General features: G+C 36.0%; 2 protein-coding genes across 2 annotated transcripts; one reads left to right on the top strand and one right to left on the bottom strand.

The window, feature by feature from the left end:
- The first annotated feature begins 325 nt into the window (after positions 1 to 325).
- LOC148587865 (uncharacterized) lies at positions 326 to 2,041 on the top strand. Its single transcript, XM_088513656.1, has 2 exons — positions 326 to 638; positions 725 to 2,041. Exons 1-2 carry the CDS (start codon positions 495 to 497, stop codon positions 2,039 to 2,041), a joined length of 1,461 nt encoding a protein of 486 aa, XP_088369782.1. The 5' UTR covers positions 326 to 494.
- A 9,726-nt stretch (positions 2,042 to 11,767) lies between these two features.
- LOC148587864 (uncharacterized) lies at positions 11,768 to 15,014 on the bottom strand. The gene is made up of 6 exons (XM_088513401.1): positions 14,865 to 15,014; positions 13,810 to 14,049; positions 13,562 to 13,735; positions 13,231 to 13,337; positions 12,371 to 12,747; positions 11,768 to 12,267 (listed from the first exon to the last, which is right to left on the bottom strand). Exons 1-6 carry the CDS (start codon positions 15,012 to 15,014, stop codon positions 11,768 to 11,770), a joined length of 1,548 nt encoding a protein of 515 aa, XP_088369527.1.
- Positions 15,015 to 22,421: the final 7,407 nt, after the last annotated feature.

Below are 22,421 nucleotides of genomic sequence, written 5' to 3'. Positions count from 1 at the left end.
GTTAAGGGATGAGTCCACATTTCTCTTGGTGTCAATGTACCCAATACACTCATGCACTAGAAGATACAAGAATCACATGATTAACTCAGCTTGGATAGCTGAATGGTGCATGGACTCATTCAGAAACCAGCCAAACCTGCCTATAGACGTTTTGCAGAAACAGGTCAAAGCTAAGTGGAATGTAGATGCCCATGTTAGCTCATTGTATAGGGCAAGGAAGAAGGCGCAACAAAAAATTTATGGGAAGTTGGATGAGCAATACCATCGGTTATGGGATTACTGTGCAATGGTTAGGAAGACCAATGTGGGTAGCTGTTTAATTCTTATGGTTGAGAGACCAATGCCCGAGGTCCCATGTAGGTTTCAGAGGTTATATGTATCGTTCGCAGCAATGAAGACAGGTTTCTTACAAGGGTGTAGACCAGTGATAGGTGTAGATGCATGCTTCCTGAAGGGTAGGTACAAGGGCCAGTTAATGGCTGCTGTTGGGAGGGATGCCAACAATAGTATGTATCCTGTCCATTGCGGTTGTAGAAGCAGAGACCAAGGACAGCTGGACTTGGTTTTTGGAGGCACTTATATCTGATCTTGGCCCAGCACCAGCACAAGGGTGGACTTTTATATCTGATCGACAAAAGGTAATTATACTTGTGTGCATAATGTCTAACATTTAACTTACTTGTATGAATAATGTCTGACCTATTTTATCTTACCATATGTGCAGGGCCTAGTACCAAGCCTCGAACAAGTTTGTCCCACAGCTGAGCACCGTACATGTGTGAGACACCTATATGCCAATTTTAGAAGTGCCGGTCACAAGGGGCTATTGCTAAAGGACTTGCTTTGGACTGCTGCATCATCTTATACCCAGACAGATTTTCATTATGCGATGGAAGAGATGAAGAAAGTAAGTGAGCCTGCTTATGATTACTTGGCAAAGATTGATCCCAGTAGTTGGTGTAGGGGATGGTTCAATACCATGGCCAAGTCTGACCTGGTACACAACAATTGTGCTGAGTGTTTCAACTCATGGATCCTGAAGTACCGTGAATTGACAATAATGTCAATGTTGGAAGGGATTAGGAATAAATTAATGAGGAGGTATGTAAGGAAAAGGGAGTTGATTGCTGCAATGGAGGATGGTAGTTTAGGGCCAAAAATAAAGGCCAAGTTGGAGAAGGAAGAGGATGGTGCCAGTCATTGTTGGTGCACATATGCCGGCGATGGCATTTTTGAGGTCGAATGTGAGGGCAAACGACTTGCAGTCAGTGTGGCGGGCAGAACATGTGGGTGTAGGAAATGGGACGTCACTGGGATACCATGCAGTCATGCCATATCAGCCATCTTATACCATGGTGGCAACCCAATAGATTATCTCAGTGACTACTATTGTAAAGACAAGTACCTGAAGACATATCAGCCCATCATCTATCCCGTGCCCAGTGAAGAGCAATGGCCTAGGAGCAATCAACCGATTATCGAACCACCAAAGGCAAGGATAGCTCCTGGGAGACCTAGGAAGGTAAGAGTGAGAGGGGCTGAGGAGCTAAAAAATCCAAACGCCATCAGAAGGGGGGGAACCAAAAATCAGTGTGGGCACTGTAAGAAATGGGGTCACAACAAGAGAACATGCACTACAAGGCTGAGGCAAGATGATAGAAGAGAACAAGTACGAGAGTACTACAGATCCACTGCTGGAGTTAGAACCAGAAGGAAATTGTTGGGGTTAGCCACAAGATCTAGAGCAGCTGGTGATTTGAGGGTAGACGCTGGTAGTGTTAGGGACCCTAACCGCAAGGGCAAGCTGGTGATCGATATCACGGGTGAGCGTACTGGACCACCGAAAATTCCAGGAGGTGGACCACTATGTGCTTGGGGACTTCCACGGGCAGGTGGTATTACCTTTAGGGTTGCCCCCCCTGATTTTGACATACCCAAATCCCAAGTGGCCCCAAGTGAAACAATTCCACCTACAGGTACACAAAATGCAAAAAGGGACAAGGGAAAGGGGAAAGGGAAGCAAAAAATATGGCAACCGTGAATGTTTCAAAGTTGGATGTAGGTTGTGAGTTAATGAATGTAACTATTTTGTGACATGAAGCCAGACAAATGTAATCCTAATATTTTGTCTTCACCATATTAGCCAATGTGGTGGCTTTCTAATATTATTAATGTAATGTAATTATTTTGTGACATGAAGATAGGGTAATGAATCTTATGTAATTATTTTGTGACATGAAGACAGGTTAAGGAATGTTATGTAATTATTTTGTGACATGCATACATGTTGTAATATTTGGTGTTCATGTTGTTTGCCAATGTGGTGGATTCTTGGATGGTAATTATTTTGGATGTTAACATTTTACAAACAATATTTTACGAGTGTTACTTGTATCGCACAAAAAAAGTCTACTATATTGTTACACAATATAGTAGGTCAATTACTTGTACGTAAATTACTTGTGTCACACAAAAAAAGTCGACAACAAAATATTTTACTTGTGTCGCACAAAAATAGTAGGTCAATATTTTACAAGTGTTACACAATATTTTACAACGGTAGGTAAATTACTTGTATCGCACAAAACAATACTATGTAACTTACTTGTCTCACACAAAAAAAGTCGACAACAAAATACATTACATCATAAGGTTTGCATTACACATTTCATTACATGCTCAGGGCAACATCAACCTTGAGGAATATCTATTAGACACGGGATAAAACATCAATACAGCTAAGGGTGGGCAAATTAACCGTTACCGTTTAACCGGCCGTCTACCGGCTTCGACCGAACCGATATAAACCGTAGCCGATATGCCGATATCCTTATCGGTTAAAAAAAGTATACCGGAATTCGGTCCGGTCCGGTCCGGTCCGGTTAAGCGGTTCTTATCGGTTAACCGGTTAACCGATAAGAAACCGGATTTTTTTTTTTTTTTTTTTTTTTTTTTTTTTTTTATAATGGTGTTGCCCATGACTTATTTTCCTTTTGCTAAGTGACTTTAATTAGTTAATACTTTGTTTATTATTCATTAATGAATTTTATTTTAATTTGGGTTTGGGTAGGTTTGATGTTTTTTTTTAAGTGATGGCATTTGATGAGATTTCTTTGTCTTTAGTAAAAGCATTTTTCATTAACTAGTTTTGCTAATCTAATTAGCATTCATTGTGTTAATTAGTCCATTTGCTTTGGAAAAATGTATTTTATAATATAAAAAAATAAAAAAAATAAAAAAAAGTTGAAGTTGATCAATATAAAAAAGCTTCAATTTTTAGCCCAAAAAACAAATATTTGGGTCCCAACAAAAAGTATTTGGTCCCTAAAACAACTTATTTTTAATAAATTATTTTAGCCCAACAAAAAGTATTTGGGCTCTCAAAAGTCAAAAAAATTCATTTTTGGTTTTTGGCCCAACAAAATAAATCAATATAAAGCTATCGGTTAAATCGGTTAACCGGTTTAACCGGACCGTTTAACCGTGTACCGTTTTAACCGAAATTATCGGTTAAAATTCTTATTGGTTCGGTATCGGTTAATAAACCGTTTAACCGAAAATTATCGGTTAATAACCGATAAGGTCCTTAACCGGACCGTTTTGACCGATACCCAGGCCTAAATACAGCAAGGAGGATAAATGAACAAGCTAAGGCAAACCGGTACTTCATCTCCTTTGCATGAAATTTGTTCTTCTGCGCTTGTAATTGCATTTCAAAATTAACAGATGCAACCTCCATTTTGGCCTTATATTCAGCAACTTCAATCTTGCATTTCAAAATTTCATTCGAGATTGTTGTTCCAATCTGCGCACGTTCAGTCTTCAAATTCTCGTGCCACTCAAACAATTTTGAAACCACTCGCTTACCATGTTGACAAATATCCATATCTACCCATTTGAAAAACCCACATCCACGGTTGTCAGCATTCTACACAATCAAATCAACATAAAATAAGATCTCTCACACAACTACTATGTACCATAAGCCACCAACACTATTTCTAGACAAAAATAGTCTATCTCACGTCAACCAAATCCTTCCTAGAGTTTCAAAGTGATTCAAAATATATTACAACCAATTTCATGAACAAACTAAACCTTAAACCATACTCAGCTAGCTTCAATCAAAATATAACACAAACTAAACCTCAAAATGACTCAAAATATATCACAACCAATTTCATTAATCAAATACCCAGCCAATTTCATTAATCAAATACCCAGCCAATCGAAAAAAATTAAGCAAATTTCCAGCTAAAATACCAAGCCAACCAAAAAAATTTCAGCAAATTTCGAGCTCATTTACCCAGCCAACCAAACAAATATCAGCAAATACCCAACTCATTTACCCAGCCAACGAACAAAAATTTCACCAAATACCCAGCTCATTTACCCGGCCAACCAAAAAAATTTCAGCAAATTTCGAGCTCATTTACCCAGCCAACCAAACAAATTTCAGCAAATACCCAGCTCATTTTCCCAGCCAACGAACAAAAAATTCAGCAAATACCCAGCTCATTTACCCAGCCAACCAAAAAAATTTCAGCAAATTTCCAGCTCATTTACCCAGCCAACCAAACAATTTTCAGCAAATACCCAGCTCATTTACCCAGCCAACCAACAAAAATTTCACCAAATTCCCATCTCAAATACCCAGCCAACCAAACCAAACAAATTTCAGCAAAATACTCCGCTCACATTTTTGGCTAAGCAAACAAAATTGTACCAAATACACAGCTAAAAACCGTAACCATCCCCAACATAATAAAAATGCCAAAATAAATCTTACCACGTAATTTGCACATGTATAAAACCTTTTACCGAAATTCGGTAGCGTGAATGCTGTTAAGATGCGTGATCTCCTCCCACATTTGCACATTGGATTGTTGGTTCCTGTTCCTGCGTCGATCACTTCACTGACTTCACTCTCGGCTTGATCCCTAATGGGTATCAAATGGGTATAACCAAGTAGAATGATGAAATGGTCAGCACGAAGAAGAACAACAACAAACACGGGCCTGCCCGAAGAAGGAGAAAAATTTGGAAGAAAAGTGGAACGAAAAAAGAAGAAGATGATTTCGATTTAAATGGTGCAGAAGCAGGGCAACAAAGAAGCGACTTCAGGGGTAAAACGGGGCTTCCAATAATTCTTTCGCACGTGCGCGGCACGTGCGACCCTTTCCGTTAGGATTTCACAGAAAATCCTAACGGAAGGGCCAAAGTGAACGAAACTCAGACTTTGATACACGTAAGTGAGAGGTTTTGAACAATGGGGGGGTGTCTGCAAAAAGGGTGAAAGTATGGGGGGGGTAAGTGAAGTTACCCCAAAAAAAAAAAAAAAGGCTGCGGTAGGAATGTGAGAGAAGTAGAAAAGTATTGGTTTCCTCTAATATTTCACCAATTTTTTTTTTAATTTATAAATTGAAATAGTAGACATGATAATAAAGGTGGCACTACAAAAAAAAAAGAAAAAAAAAAAAGGATTTCTTGATGTGTCTACGGTAGCTAATTTTTTGCCACATCATTATTTAGTGGCGTGTTACTTAGTGCCACGTCAATAAAGACTTTATTTGAGAATTTGTTTGTATATATGCATGGTAGGATTGTTATATTTGAACATGCATGCAAAATATAAGGTAATTTGCATTAGGTTTTTTTTTTTTGTTAATTTAATTTTTTTTTTTTTATTGACGTATTAAAAGTGCTACATCAATAATTTATTGACTAGTCAAAATAGACACGTTAACAAAGTTAATGATGTGTCAATTTTTTACACGTTAACAAAGTTATTGACGTGGCAATTTTGACACGTCAATAACTTTGTTGACATGTCGAAATTGCTACGTCAATAAATTTTTTGACGTGTCATGTTTTAACACGTCACTAAATTATTAGTGTGTCAAAACATGACACGTAAAAAAAATTATTGATGTGCCACTAATCGCCACGTCACCATTTAGTGACATGGCAAACAACGACATGTCAAAAAATTCTCATTAGTGACACCCTTATTTTTAAGGTTGGACACTGATAAAACTGACACATTAATAAACTTTAGTGACGTGTTGGCAAAAACGGGTGGTCAAGAAAAATTGATTTTTTTGTAGTGCGGGTTGGATTCCTTTTAATATGGATTGGGCCACAATTCCAATGTTCACTTTTACGAGCATGTTTTATTTTGTATATCTCTCATGTAATAATCATGACCAAAGCATCAGGCAATATTTATGAAAATAATATTGAAAAAAAAAAAAAAAAAAAAAGGTTGGAATAGGTAAAGGGTTGCAAGGAAATAGAAAGATATCAATATCGCATTTTGTAGTAAGGAAAGGACAGAGTTTTATTTATTTATTTGCATCAATAAATAAAACATTTTTTTTTACTTGTCTACTTTTATTTCTAACCCAATAAAAAAAATTTTAAAAAAAAAAAAAGAAAAAAAAAGCCAAAACACTTTGAGCACAAAATACTGGCAACAGTGCCACCAGTGTACTTAGCATCCACAGACATCATGTCGGCTCGATTTTTCAAGCGCGTAATTAGAGAAAGCCCGAACCTCTTAACAATAAAATAACAAACAAACTGACAACATGCATATATAGTCTTAAAAGTAATCCTAATCTTAAATGAAAAAATCTAAATAAAAGAATTGCTTGACCAGAAATTTCAGCTCATTCCACCGTTGAAGTGGTTGCCAACAGCCATTCGAAGATGTAGATCAGAGAGGCTGCTTCCTTCCCAATTAGTGATAATCCAAGAATTTCATTGTTGATAGTGTAAGTTTTTATTCATTGAAGCCCGGGCCCGGCCCCATCATGGCATTGCATGTAGTTGTTCTGATTATTAATGCATTTAAGTTCTTCGTACATCATCATGATGATGTACGAAGAAAGCCAAGAGAATCCAGCCACATCTTTTCAAAACAATGTGTCAGCTCCTTGTGATGACAGGGAAGGAGCAGGGTTCTACCTCAGAACCTCAGCATCCAACAATGAAATTCTTACGAACCCATTGATGAACCCATTGATCAATGGGTTTGTAAGAATTTCATTGTTGTATGCTTGAGGTAGAACCTGCTCCTTCCCTGTTTTGAAAGAACCTGCTCCTTCATTGTTGTAAGAATTTCATCACAAGGAGCTGACACATTGTTTTGAAAAGATGTGGCTGGATTCTCTTGGCTTTCTTTAAAAGCATTATAAAATGGTTGTTGATCAATCTGATATCCCATTACTTGGGTATCTGTAGAAAATGGCTGTTGAATCTGATATCCCATTACTTGGGTATATGTGGAAAATGGTTGTTGAATCTAATATCTCATTACTTGGGTTATTTGGGTATCTGTAAAACCAGTAGAAAATGGCTGTTGAATTTGATATCCCATTATTTTGGTATCTCTAAAACCAGTAGATAATGGGTGTTGAATCTGATATCCCATTACTTGGGTTTCTCTAAAACCCGTAGATAATGGCTGACTCCATATATTTGCCGCCATCCCTGGATTGTTAACAACTAATTGGTTGCTAACGACTTCTTGTAGGGGCGAAGAGAAGTCCATAACTATAGTCACAAATGTTTGAAAAACAAAGTCAAAACATATACTCAAACCATAAAATTTAAGAGAAACGCTGCACAAACTCTCGACGTTATAATACTTATGGAGAATGAAGAAATTCGTTGACCATAAGACATGGTTGGTGGATTGGCCGCCTGAACTGGTTTTAGCCATTTCCATTGGAATCCAAAAAAAAATTCTCGACTCCCATGGCTCAAACTCTAACAAGAGAAGCTCCTGCTTCTCATAGTGTTTTTCAAGGACTCTTGGAGGACATTCAAGATAGTGCCTCCTGAGAAAAGCATATCAAACGACAAAATCCAATTAGTTTTTTTTTTTTTTGGTCTAGCAAGATAAACATAAGATTAAAGAAGATAAAAACTTGAATAAAACTAATAACAGTGCAAAAATAAAAAATAAAAACTAAAAAGTAAAACTAAATCAAAAATAGATCCAAAATTAAATCCGGCCGCCATGAAAGCTGTATGTTATACAATCTGATGTTTGGACAACCGAAAATAGAGATATGCTTCACCTCATTAAAATGGCCATCTTTCAGCCATAAATGTCTACGTGGCATGAATTTTTTAATTTTTCTTTTTCCCTTCCTACAGCACCTTCTCTCTCCACTGTCAGCCAAGACTTTTTGTTTTCTCCTTTTTCTCCTCTTCCCTCCATTTCTCCCTCTCGCCATTTTCTCCCTCTCTCAGACACTCTCTCTCTGTTTCTTCCTCTTTGAGCTCTCGCCGGTGTTGGTTGACTGGGTTCGGAAGCGGCGGTGGTTTGGGTCCGGCGGAAGTTTTGCTCAGAAGACGCCATCGGCTTGGATCCGGTAACGGCGTTGGTTTGGGCCCCGGCGGGGGTTTTGCCTAGAAGACGCCGGAAACTTGGCTCCGGTAATGACGTTTTTTTGGGTCCCGGCGGGGGTTTTGCCTAGAAGACGCTGGCAATTTGGCTCTGGCTGGTTTCCGTTTTGGTGTTTTCCGTTTTGGGTTCTTTCTTTGTCTGTTTGGTGTTTTCTGTTTTGGGCTTTTTTTTGTTTTTTTTGTTTTTAATGGTAGCTGGATACTATGATGGTTATGATGGTTATTGCTGATTTGAAGAATTGATTTTGGGGTGTTATTACTTTTGGGGATTTCGGTGTGGAAGGGCCGAATTGGGGGTGATGGTTTGATTTTTTGCCTACCATTTCCTTTGATTGCTTTAAAATTTTCCCCTGAATCATATGGTATCATAATTTTTTCTGATTTAGCAGAACAAATGGCACTATAAATCTATTTTGGGTTCGTTGGTTTGAATTTCCACAAGATTCAAAAGGTTGCAGAAAAAATAAATAAATAAAAAAAAGGTTGCAGATGTTGTGATGGTTATTGCTGATTTGAAGAATTGATTTTCACCATCAGATATGGCAGAGGCTTCAACTTACAGACATGAACAAAGGAAAGAAAGGCTTAAATTTTTGCTTTTAAAGGGAAAAAGGGAAACTAAATTGTTAAAACTTTCCAGTGTATGGGTTCTTGGCAGGCAGGAAACATAAACCTGCAGAAACCACAGCATTCGAATACTATGTTCATTGTACAGAACCAAAAGAAAAGCAGCAGCAGCAGCAGAAGCAACAACAACAAAAGACATGAACTCAAACTCATACTACACACCACTATCTTTCACTCCTTCCTCCACAAAACAAAAACAAAAAAAACAAAAAAAAAGGTGAAAACCAAATATGAAACAACAAAAGCACAGACACCAGAAAATGAAGACAGCAACCAAAAATTGCCGAAATGAAAGTCTTAAACGTTAATTGAGATCCTCCATTGTGCAGAACATAACAATTGGGCAAATCATTCATAGAACCCACTTCCTTTTTTTTTTTTTTTTGTTTTTTTTTTTTTTATTTGAATTGGGATTCATTAAAACAGAGCAAAACAAAATGCTCAGCATTCGTTGGATACAATATCTTGCACACTCTAAGGGAACCCCTCCCTCCATACTTGAGCAGCTGCATACCCACTTCCTGGTAGAACAAATGAACCAACAATAACTACATAACTACATAAGCCAAAATAACCCAAACCACCGCCGCTTCCGAACCCAGTCAACCAACACCGGTGAGAGCTCAAAGAGGGAGAAACAGAGAGAAAGAGCGTCTGAGAGAGGGAGAAAATGGCGAGAGGGAGAAATGGAGGGAAGAGGAGAAAAGGAAGAAACAAAAAGTTTTGGCTTCTGAACCCAGTCAACCAACACCGGCGAGAGCTCAAAGAGGAAGAAACAGAGAGAGAGTGTCTGAGAGAGGGAGAAAATGGCGAGAGGGAGAAATGGAGGGAAGAGGAGAAAAAGGAGAAAACAAAAAGTCTTGGCTGACAGTGGAGAGAGAAGGTGCTGTAGGAAGGGAAAAAGAAAAATTAAAAAATTCATGCCACGTAGACATTTATGGCTGAAAGATGGCCATTTTAATGAGGTGAAGCATATCTCCCGAAAATAAGTGTGCACAGATGATGATTGCGATGAGACAATTGATGAAGATTTCCTTTTTATACGCACCAGTAGATAGGGTAGACAGAGATGGCTTTGGATGGCTCCCTCCTCACAATGTTTTTTTTAGGAGATTGATATTTATAAAATTCACCAGTGGATAGGGTGGATAGAGACGGTTTTGGATGGGTCCCTCCTCGCAATGTTTTTTTTAGGGATTGATATTTATAAAATTCAAATTGAAAAATGTGATAGATAACAAGTGAATTGAGCTAATGCCCTAATGTCAAAAATAAAATTCCAAAAAGAAAATACAAATGGGCTTTGGATCAGACTCTTGAAAGAACATAGGTTGAGTGCCAGGCTGAAAAAAGTTTCACCACGTTAAATTTGAGACTCCAAAAAAAAAAAAAAAACATTTAAGACCATCAGGGTAATATCTATCAACTAAAAACCGCACAAGAGAGGCATAAATGATGAAAACCGCATGCATTCCCTCGAGTCCGGTTAAACCATTTCCATTTATTGAAAAAAAAAATAAAAAAATAAAAAATAAAGAAAACAACCTCAACTTCCAAAATTCTAGGCTCATTTTCAAAAGCTCTAATTCCTACAATATCAATTCACCTTATTTCAATCTTGCTTTTCAAACTCTCCTTCATCTCCCACACGAATTGTTTCTTTGCATAGTAAAACTTGGCCATCAAGGCATTAAAAACCTATAAAGAAACCCTTTTTTTCTTTATAGGCTCACTTTCTTTGGATTAAGCCAGCTTCTCCTCAAAAGCTTTCAGACCTCAAGATCCAAGGAGATAAAAAGATCAAGAGAAGTTGTGAAAAGAGAAGGAGAAAGAAAAATGGAACGCAGCTGAAGGAATGTGAAAGAGAAAGAAGTAGTAAAGTATTGGTTTCCTCCAATATTTCCCCAATTTTTTCTCCATTTTTTTTAGTTTATATATTGAAATAGTAGACATGATCATAAAGGTGGATTGGATTCCTTTTAATATGGATTGAGCCTGCACAATTCCAATGTTCACTTTTATGAGCATGTTTTTTGCATTTTGACACATTTTGTATGTCTCTCATGTAATAATCATGACCAAAGCATCAGGCAATATTTATGCAAATTATATTGAAAAAAAAAAAAAAAAAGTTAAAGGGTTGCAAGGAAATAGAAAGAAATCAATATCGCATTTTGTATAAATTAAAGGAAATGCCAGTATTATTTGTCTACTTTAGTTTGATTTGAAAGGTATTTATTTATTTGCATCAATAAATAAAACCTTTTTTTTACTTGTCTACTTTTATTTCTAACCCAATAAATGGAAAAAACTACAAAAAAAAAAAAAAATGTCCCACAGTACTTGGCACAAAATACTGGCAACAGTAGCATCCACGGACCACGGACATCATGTCGGCTCGATTTTTAAAGCGCGTAATTAGAGAAAACCCGAACCTCTGAACAACATAAATTGTCAAATATTTATTAATATCCTCCAGTCTTGACAAACAACAATAAGATAAAATAACAAACAAACTGACAACATGCATATATAGTCTTAAAAGTAATCCTAATCTTAAATGAAAAAATCTAAATAAAAGAATTGCTTGACCAAAAATTTCGGCTGATTCCACCGTTGAAGTGGTTGCCAACAGCCATTGGAAGGTGTAGATCAGAGAGGCTGCTTCCTTCCCAATTAGTGATAATCCAAGAATTTCATTCTTGGTAGTGTAAGTTTTTATTCATTGAAGCCCGGGCCCAGCCCCATCATCGCATTGCATGTAGTTGTTCTGATTATTAATGCATTGAAGTTCTTCGTACATCATCAATGGGTTCATAAGAATTTCACTGTCATTTTGAGGTTCTGAAATAGCCCTCCCTGCTCCTTCCCTGTCATCACAAGGAGCTGACACATTGTTTTGAAAAGATGTAGCTGGTTGATCAATCTGATATCCCATTACTTGGGTATTTCCCATTACTTGGGTATTTGTAGAAAATGGCGGTTCAATCTGATATCCCATTACTTGGGTTATTTGGGTATCTGTAAAACCTGGCGGTTGAATTTGATATCCCATATCTGTAGATAATGAGTGTTGAATCTGATATCCCATTGCTTGGGTTTCTCCAAAACTAGTAGATAATGACTGATTCCATATATTTGTCGCCATCCCTGGGCCTAGGTTGTTAACACCTAATTGGTTGCTGACGACTTGGGGCGAAGAGAAGTCCATAACTATGTTGTCTGTTTGAAAAACAAAGTTAGGAGTACTCAAACCTTAAAAAAGATAAACGCTACACAAAATCTCATCTTTACTCTCTGACATGAAATTTGGGAGTTTGTGTACCTGTTGGATCCTTGATGCCAAGGCATGGTTGGTGGATTTGGTTATGTGCCTGAACTGGTTGCCAACTGGGTCTGGGTCCGGCGATGTTTGAGCCATTTCCATTGGAATCCAAAAAAACAGTGGAATTAATACCTGTGCTAAGGCATGGTTGGTGGATTTGGTTATGTGACTGAACTGGTTGCCTGAATTGGTTTGAGCCATTTCCATTGGAATCCAAAAAAAATTCTCGACTCCCATTGTAGGATACGAAAGGGAAGTAAGGACAAGGAATATTTGGGAAAGAAGTTTGGCTCAATTCTAACAACCGGCTATCGGCTTGCAGGAGCTTCTCATAGTATTTTTCAAGGACTCTTGGAGGAAATTCAAGATAGTGCCTCCTGAGAATAGGATATGAATAGCATATCAAACGACAAAATCTAATTAGTTGTTTTTTTTTTTTTTTGGTCTAGCAAGATAAACATAAGATTAAAGAAGATAAAAACTTGAATAAAACTAATAATAGTGCAAATAAATAAATAAATAAATAAAACTAAATAAAAAATAGATCCAAAATTAAATCTGATCTCATAATTTCTTGATGAAAAGGACGAGGAGACAGCCGCCATGAAAGCCGTATGTGATACAATATGATGTTTGGATAACCGAAAATAAGTGTGCATGAATGATGATTGCGATGAGACAATCAATGAAGATTACTTTTTTATATGCACCTGTGGATAGGGTGGACAGAGACGGCTTTAGATGGGACCCTCCTCCCATTTTTTTTTAGGAGATTGATATTTATAAAATTTAATAGATAACAAGTGAATTGACCTAATTTCCTAATGTCAAAATTAAAATTCCAAAAATAAAATACAAACCTGTTAATTAGAGCTTGCCCATTAGTAAAGTCTTGACTCTGTTTCCATAGAGTATGTTTTTTGGGCTCTGGATCAGACTCTTGAAAGAATGTAGGTTGAGTACCAAGCTGAAAAAAGTTTCACCAGAAGAAATTAACATTGAACCTCAATCTATTTTTCTTTTTTTTTTTCCAATAAAAAATGGCAAACGAGACCATCAGGGTAATATCTATCCGCTAAAAACCACATAAGAGGGGCCTAAACGATGGAAACTGCATCTACAGGTCGAACCATTTTGATTCATTGAAGAAGGAAAAATAATAATAATAAATAAATAAATAAAGAAAACAACCTCAACTTCCAGAATTCCAGCATCATTTTCAACAATTGAAGCTCTAATTCCTACAATATCAGTCCACCGTATTTCTATCTTGCTTTTCAAAGACTCCTTCATGATCTCCCACACCAATTTTTTCTTTGCATAATAAAACTTGGCCACCAAGGCACCTTCACGATTTGCCACTTCCTGCAAAATTACTATTTAACAAACATTTTTTCTCATTATTTACTGCAACTTTTCGGATTTGTGGACTAATTTACCTTCCACGAGCCAATTGTAAGTGATAATGCACTGAAGTTTGAAGCCTTAAACTTCTCAGCATCAATAACACCCTTTGCTTGGACAGCAGCATGGACTGGGTTTCGATTAGTCCCAGAAACATTCTTTGTGTTCTTTGCATGAGAAATGTTCTTCTCTACTAAGTCCAAGAAAGAGTCTGTATTCGAAAATTTCAATCCGAGAGGACCCAAGGCCAAGAGAGTTTGAGTCAAGTAAATGTTCTGCAAATTAATGGATATCGAATAATCAATGTTAAATCAGTTTGCATGCATCAACAAAACAACCAAATATCATGCATTGACCACAAAAACATGAAAATTGGAAATGAATGATAAATAAACTATCGTGTCGGGAAGTTTGATACCTTGGAGAGTCTTTTAGTAAACCGAGACATCACTCAATCCAAAAGCTTAAGCCGAAATGGGCTCAACTATACTATATTAATCACACACCATCTTTCTAATGTGGGATTCAAACCTTTTTACACATATTTATGCACATAAATGTAAATGAGATAGAGAGGGTCCAATGTGCTAAGATCACATCCAAAGAGAAGGAAAAAAAGTAAAAATTATGCTAGACTTGGCTGAATGAGTTTAAAGGTAAATCCCTTGTTGATGTGATCTCTAGATTGATATCTGCAGAATGGTATGTTTACTTCTTGTTTTCCATGCTTGAATAAGATTTTCATTAGTCAAATAATGAAAATAAATTATCTAATCACTTTATAGATAAATAAAATAAAATAAAAATCAATTCTTTTAAAGAAAAGCCACCAAAAATGCAGATAACAGAGCAAAAGAACCTTCCAAACAGAACCTAAAGAGAGCTTTATGCATTAGCAGCCCCTTCTTCTGAACTCAGAAGACGAGGCTTAGATTTTCTTGCTTTTTCTTGGTTGAATGATTGAACCCTTTACACTATACACTCTTTCTCGATATCCCATGCATAGAAATCTCTCAACAGAAAAATAGAAGAAGAAGAAGAAAAAAAAAACAATAAAGAAAAAAGAAAAAGGAAAAGAACTTGAATCCACCTTTCCACCATTTTCTGCTGATAATTGTTTCAGCCTATTGTTTACAACGTCTGAGATGTCGTAAACAGAAGCAGAGCTTCTCTTCTTGTTCACAGACTCAAAACCCTGGTTCTGAATCTGCTGAGAAGCAGGGTTCCCGCAAAACCCCATTGCTTAAATCCTAAATCCTGTATAGATATATACAAAAAAGAGGTTAGATATATTTACATATATCTACAAAGGGTCCGCCGGAGTAAGGGAGCAACACGCAAAACAGAGGAAACAGGGGAAGTAGCAGCATAGCGGGGAACTTCATCATCATTTATAATGGGGAAGGAGTCTTTTGACGCAGGACTGCTGATGTCATAATTTGGTCCCACTAATCCTGCGGATTTTGTTTTTTTCTGGGTTGTTAGATTTGTTGGCTTGGGAAGAGAAATAAGGTAGCTAGACACGTTAGTTTACGTACGATAATCAAAATGAAAATAAAAATGAATTTAGTTCTTATCATTTTTTTTTTTTGATTAAAAATTTAAAAGTAATTTCTTGGGTTTGTTAGATTTTGCTGGATACAGCTGTGTAATACTTCTAACCTTATTTTAAATTTTAACTACAAAAATGGGCCACTGTTTTTACTTGATTTTTTTTTTTTTTTTTTTTTTGGGCACATATTTTCATTTCAAAATTTCTGTATATATCTATATATTCAACATTAATTTATATGATATTGGGCATGGTTATTTTTTATTAGCACTCTAATATTTATGTATTCAACTATAGAGATCAATTAAGGTTTGTTATCAATATATTTATTCTAAGAAATGCATAATATTTCCAAGCATTATATGAGAGTACGTTGTAAAATAAATTTAGTAGTCTTTCAAAGTCTTTATTCTCTATTAGATAATTCCTATTTAGAGTTTTAAATTTTAAACAATTGTAAAAACCTCACTCTTTTAGTTGGACGTGTTTATCTTCCAAATAAGATAAAGTAGAGTTTTTAAATCTCAATTTATTTATAAACAGCCGCCACTGCATCAAGCACAACCAAAGTTTTGTGTTGAGATTCCCATTTACAAAATTCATCCTAAATTCCAATTTCAAAATAAATGTTTGTGCATCAGCCAATTATTCCACATGCATGGATGGAATATGATATCAATTCAAAATTATTCGATACACATGCATCCACGCTAAAATCTTTTTTTTTTTAATTTTTTTATTTGATAATGGGGCAAAGGTTAACAAGGGGAGAAAACAAATGAAACGGAGTGATATCCTCAACAACAAAACTCAAACAGAAAATACAATATAGAGATGAAAACAAACCGAGCATCTCTAAGGGCCACACGAAGCGGTACACAAGGGCAAAAGGACTCGGTTAGAAGTCCCATGCAGTAAAGGCAACCACCGTTAAGTAGTTGTAAAGGCAACCACTGTTAAGTGGTTATTGTAGGGGGAAACATTACCGAGAACTGAGATATGTCGACGATAAACAAATGCCTTCACTGTCATAACAATAACAGTCCACAAAAGAGATAGGAGACGGTAACAAAGAACACAAAAATAGCAGCAAAACACCAACAACAACAAAAAACCAAAAAAATAACTACAATGGCAAAGGAGGATGGTGGAGCCACAATCTAGATGGGCAATGCGCCAGTGACGGGGCGCATTGAGGACACTCACAGGCAAGTGAGATCCATGCGCAGGCACGTAATGGCCATGCACTAAGGCATGGTGACCGGACAATGACGTGGAGAAGAGCAATGGCAGGCGGTGTGTGGTGACCAGACAATGACGTGGAGAAGAGCAGTGGGAGGTAGGGAGGCCCAGGAGTAAGGTGGTGAGGCGCTTGTAAGGGCAAGGCTGACAGGGTTTTATAGATATGGTCTTGAAAAAAATTAGATATGCAAACCTCTATATATCCGAGAAATTGCCGAAAATGGGGAACAGGAAAGGGGCAAAGAGTGGCACGGCGGCAGGGAGGACCAGGAGTACGATGGTGGGGCGCTTCTAAGGGCAAGGCTGACGGGGTTTTATAGATATGGCATTGAAAAAATCAGATCTGTGAACCTCTATATATTCAAGAAATTGCCGAAAATGGGGAACGGGAAAGGAGCGAAGAGTGGCACGGTGGCGGTAGACAGCAGACTAGTGGCGGTGATCAACCAGTAATGGTGTTATTTGGAGGAACCAAAAACAACAACTATGGAGTAAAAAAAAAAAAAAAAGAGCAAGAAGGAAAACAATGGAGAAATGATGGAGGAGGAAGAGACAAAGATCCATTCCTCTATTGAAAGATTTTCAAAATTGATGGTTTTAAAGAGCATTGAATAAAGAAAGTCTCATATTAAAAAAAAGGAAAGTGTAGTTGGCATTTATAAGATTCAACACACTTTAAGGCTTTAGAAATGCTTGGATGAATATACTTGTGTGTATACTCTAGTACGGTGCAAAGCACCGGACACGAGTATGTGGTGTGGGCTATAGGGTGCTAGTTGTGCTTTTGTGAGGCTTAATGGTCATGATTGTTTGATCTAGTTCTTAAGATGCTTCTTAAGTAGATTAAGTGCTTAGATTTATTGGACCATGATTAAAGTTAATTGTAAGATTAAATCAACTTTGATCTAACAGTTACTATTAAATAATCATTGATAATGAGGTGATGAAAAAACCTCACAAATGGAGGTGGCATGGCCTTGGTGTTTTCGTTTATGGTATAATATTTGTCAATGTGTTGGCACATCAGACAAATATTATACCATAAATTAGTAGGAACACGTGTTTGATTTTAATATTTGATATAGTGGGACAATAGTATCATTTAGTTAAATTAGTTTGGTTAACGCTCCAATAAGATTAGCACTAAACGTGGTAGAGGGGTTTCATATGCTTGGACAATCAACATTAAGCTTGATTGTAAGGAAAGTTGGGAACACAAATCCTGTTTTTTTTTTTTGCCTCTTGCAAATTGAATGATGAAAATAAAACCATTTTTTTTTAATCTCAAAATAAAAACATTAGCAAACACTCAAACATAAAACACGTTAAGAACAAAAAAATAAAATAAAATTTCCTACTTTCATGTTACGTCAAAATACTTTTTAAACAAATAAAATAAACTATCGAAGCCGGCATGCCCCTTGATGATTAAGTTGTGAATTAATGAGAAAGAGTTGACTTTTTTTTTAGTAAGTAGAAAATGGAGATTTGGATGTGATGATCGAGTGATTTATGATCTCATTGGCACTGAACTTTAGTGATCTTAACGTCATCAAAGTATTTATAATTGTTTAATGCTTTTGAGTCATGAGATTAAAATGCAAAAAACTGTGGCTTTACATGTTGGCCATCATCCAGGCAATCGATAGGTCAATTTTTGGCCTTAGAAACAAAATGTTAGAGCAATCCCAAACTATTAGATGTACTATAAAGTAAGGCTCTTTGATCGCATCCCGTGCAATGGACAGTCCCGTATACGAGGGTGTTTGGATTTCACTTTTGTTCGGGTAAGTGTTTAGGCAGCCTGAATAGATAAGATTCGAACAAGTTGGGAGTAGGGCTAACAAGTGAATCTGACATAAATTTAACATTAAAGTAACATGTTAAGGTAGAGATATCTAACCCGTTTAATTAAATGAGTCGATGTTAGTGTTGATCTTTATAATCTTAACCAATGTCTCGATATAACCCGGATTTAATCCATAACATTTAGGATTGACAATTTTTGACACGACCCACAAACTCGACACAAACATAAAATTAACGAATTAAAGTTGATGAAACTTACCCGTTTCATTAAATTAATCAAATTTGTATTAACTTACATAATTTTATACTCAAACCAAACACGTGAACACATATTCCAATCCCTAGCCCCAAGTATCCTCCCTCACATAAAGTTGTCTAATATTGCAATGTTTCAATGCTTTATCCCAATCCCTTTATGATTCATCATAGATCTATGCACAGTCAGAGTTGATATGTGACTTCCTAAGCAAGTTATTGCAGGTGTACTCTACCAAAACAATTGAAATGAATCAAAATAAAATAATTTCTTTTTGGCGGCCGGAACTAAACCCAAGTTTAATCATAATTAGTTTAGTTTAATGTTGCTTCTACTGTTTGGAAGGCCAGAAAATATGGATAAGTCATAAAGTTAACCATTATAGCAATCATGGGTTTTAAATTTTTATCGAGTTGTAAAACTAAGAAAATGATGGAAAATGTTCGCCTAATCCTCCATGAAAGCGTGTGCAATCAACTTTATATCATCAAGGATTCATGAATCTATTTGAAAATATAAAAGGTTAATGCTGCCCTTACAAATTTTAACATATAATAGCATCAACTTGATTGGATTTTCTTACACAAGCATGGAATGTGGCTAATTAGTTAGACCAATCTTACTATAAAGAATTGGAAAATCAAGCTAGAACCTTCTAGAACTTTTTGCCTTCAAATAAAAAAAAAAAAAAACTTGATTTTCAAGTTTCCAACTCGATAAATTTAAGATCCGAGTTTAGGCCTACACTAAATTTGAAATCTATGTTAGTTTTTTCCCGTCAAATATGAGACAAAATTGAATGTGAAAATCAATTATGCTCCCTTCATTGATATATATATATATATATTTTTTTTTTAAAAAAAACAGCATTAAAAGAAAAATTCTAATAGGGTACTGGCTCATGGCCATCTCTTAATTGAGAGGTAAGTATACAAACTAACGTTAACTTAAGCAAGTGACGAATTAGGGACGTCGGCCACCTTTATTATTATTTGTTTTTTTTTTTGTTTTGTTTTTTTAGAGGGGCAGGATTGTATTTTCATTCTATTACCTATTTGATGAAAAAGTTAACAAAATCTCAAATCTACATATAAGACCTAATTAAACTCGGATATGGAATTTATAAAAATTGAAAAATGAGGTCTTAAAAGTTAAAACGACAAACACAGAATGAAAAACCTAACCAGACTGTTCTTTTGAATCCTGACGTGACGTGGCTACTTCGACAAAAGTCGCACGTGGGATTTTAGAATCCATGGATTGGCTGCTAAAGTGGATAATGGTGGTTAGGCGCCTACTATTTCAGAAAAGCCAAAGAAAAAGTGCTGCTCTCATTTTCCACTTTGCATTCATTTCATAGGAAGGAAAATAAAAATAAATAAATAAATAAAGGAACTATCCACTTTTGAGTATCATTTGCACGTCGTAGAATCATCATCATGACAGTGATGGTCTGAGAGATCTCCATGACTGGACCAACATTCTTCTCTCCATTTCTGGGTGGAAATATGACCTAAAAATGGCCCCCCTCCCCCAAATCTCTCTATCTCTCTCACCCACATTTGTGCCTCTCAAGTCTTAAAGTTGCAATGGATTATGATTGTGGCATTTTAGAACATGAAAACCCACGTGGGTTTTCTACTATAAAATGCTGAAGATTAGCCAAGCATGAGATCTTTGTAGGGTCAATCAAGTTTGAAAGTTATTAAGGATCTCTATCATTAATTATCCTTAATCACAAATCTAAATTTATCTAATCATCTCTCTTTGTCTGATACATTACGAGTCAATATCAAAAAAGACAAAGAACTTGATGTTTCACCAAGAAAATAGTATTTCATCGCAAGAGAAGAGTAATCATAACTATCAAATAACAAAATCTGTTTATTTGTTAATTATAAACTGTCTTGATTAGAGTACAAAAGAACAATTAAATAAATACTAGGGATAACTTTACTTTAAACCCTAAATTACCACGTGATTTTACAAGTCCTCCAAATTTTAAAACCTCTCAATTTGAACTCTCAAACTTTCAATTGTAGTCAATTTGAACTACTCCGTCAGACTTTAAACGTCAAAAGTAAGACAATGACGATTATACCCTTGAATTTTTTATAAAATTCCAAATTTACCCTTGATTCCAATTTTTTTTTTGAAAAAAAAAAACAAAAATCAGGGATATTTTAGTCTTTTTAAGTATTGCCGTTAGAAATTAACAACTAAATCTGACGGAGAGGTTTAAATTGACTGCAATTAAAAGTTCAGGGGTTCAAATTGAGAGGTTTTAAAGTTTGAGAGCTTGTCAAATCGCGTGATAATTTAGGGGTCTAAAGTGAAGTTACCCCTAAATACTACAAAAACCCTAACCCTAATTTGACTGACTTTGGTTTAAGCCCGTTATTGAGTTACAAAATAACAGTAACTCTTAAAATATTAATAACTCTTAAAAGACCCGATTTTTTTCTTTTATCTTGGATCATTCTCTCTCTCACTCTAAGGTTCATGCATTAAATCTTAGTGGGGTCATTGCAATTGTCACTCCAAATACACCATAAAGTTGTAAAAGATCTGCTTAATTAGGGTTTTTTCTTTCCTCTTTCAACTATTTAGTCACGCTAGCAAGGGATGATACAAAAAGAGCTTCAACTTCTCTCATGGTCGTGATTAGTGACAATGATTCCATGATGATAGGAATCTTATCAAAACGACATAATTAATCATCTTACTTCTTTTTATGCAACGACCCATCTGCACGCGTGGCCGCATGACACATCCAGGAAAGATATTAAGGATCTCTCTTCATGTATGTAAATAATACTTGGGATTCCCATTTTAATTAAGGTTAGTTTTAGGGTATAACAAAAAACATTGGATCTTGAGAAAAATTCAATTTAACGTATGATTACAAAGTTTCAAACATTGGTCTCCACTCTCCACTGCCTGAAGGTGTAGTCTCCATTAGTGGGACACACCCACAAAGATTCACTTTCCAAAAAGAGCAACACTCAAAAAGAAAGTAACCGACCCATTCTATTCTAGTTTCAGTGAAGATCCCCCAGAATCATTTATAAGATCTGGATTAATAGCAGTGCACCTGCCAAGTGGCACTCTAGGAAGATTTTTTACCCGACTCCAAACTCGACACAAATTCAACAGGAAATTAAAGAGTTAAGGTAAGACGTCTAACCCATTTAATTAAATGTGTCCGTTTAAGATTGACTTATATAGTCTTATACCCATACTTCGACATGTCCTGCGAATCCAACATGAACCTAATACAAAAATAAAGAGTTAGGGTTGAGAAATTTGACTCGTTTAATTAAATGGGTAAGTTAGAGTTAACTTATATAATCTTATATCAATATTTTGACATGACCCGAATCAACACACGAACACGAATTGTCATCCCTATATATTTCACTCTGTCTCCTCTGATTTAACTGTTAATTCCATGTACATTAAAGTGAGATTTGAGAAAGAAATAGAGGAGAGATTCTAATGAGATTGCAATCACCATCACTGGCTTCAGCCGTCAACACCACAATTATTGCCGCCAACAATGCTGCTGCCATCGCCACGCGAAGGTTTTGATGCTGACATTTTTACCTTGAAATGTTCTTTTACAATTCAGAGTCCGAGTCAATATCTACTCATTTTTATGTTTAAGTCAAATCATTTAATTAGTAATTTGGGAGAAGAAATACATGTTAATGATCGTGTTATTTCGAATCAAAATGTTTTTTTTTTTTAATTAAAATGGTCGGAGGGAGATATCAATTGTAGATATT

Source organism: Corylus avellana, chromosome 1 (genome assembly GCF_965113065.1).
Source record: "Corylus avellana chromosome 1, dhCorAvel1.hap1.2, whole genome shotgun sequence".
Lineage (NCBI taxonomy): Eukaryota > Viridiplantae > Streptophyta > Magnoliopsida > Fagales > Betulaceae > Corylus > Corylus avellana.
This window is presented reverse-complemented; position numbering and strand designations above follow the sequence as displayed.

Coding starts and splice junctions, on each gene's coding strand:
- LOC148587864 (XM_088513401.1), bottom strand. CDS start 15,014: ATGGGGTTTTGCGGGAACCCTGCTTCTCAGCAGATTCAGAACCAGGGT. Junction 13,338..13,561: donor CTGGAATTCTGGAAGTTGAG/GTTGTTTTCTTT, acceptor AACTTTTTTCAG/CTTGGTACTCAACCTACATT. Junction 12,748..13,230: donor GGGCAAGCTCTAATTAACAG/GTTTGTATTTTA, acceptor TCCTATTCTCAG/GAGGCACTATCTTGAATTTC.
- LOC148587865 (XM_088513656.1), top strand. CDS start 495: ATGCCAACAATAGTATGTATCCTGTCCATTGCGGTTGTAGAAGCAGAG. Junction 639..724: donor TTATATCTGATCGACAAAAG/GTAATTATACTT, acceptor CCATATGTGCAG/GGCCTAGTACCAAGCCTCGA.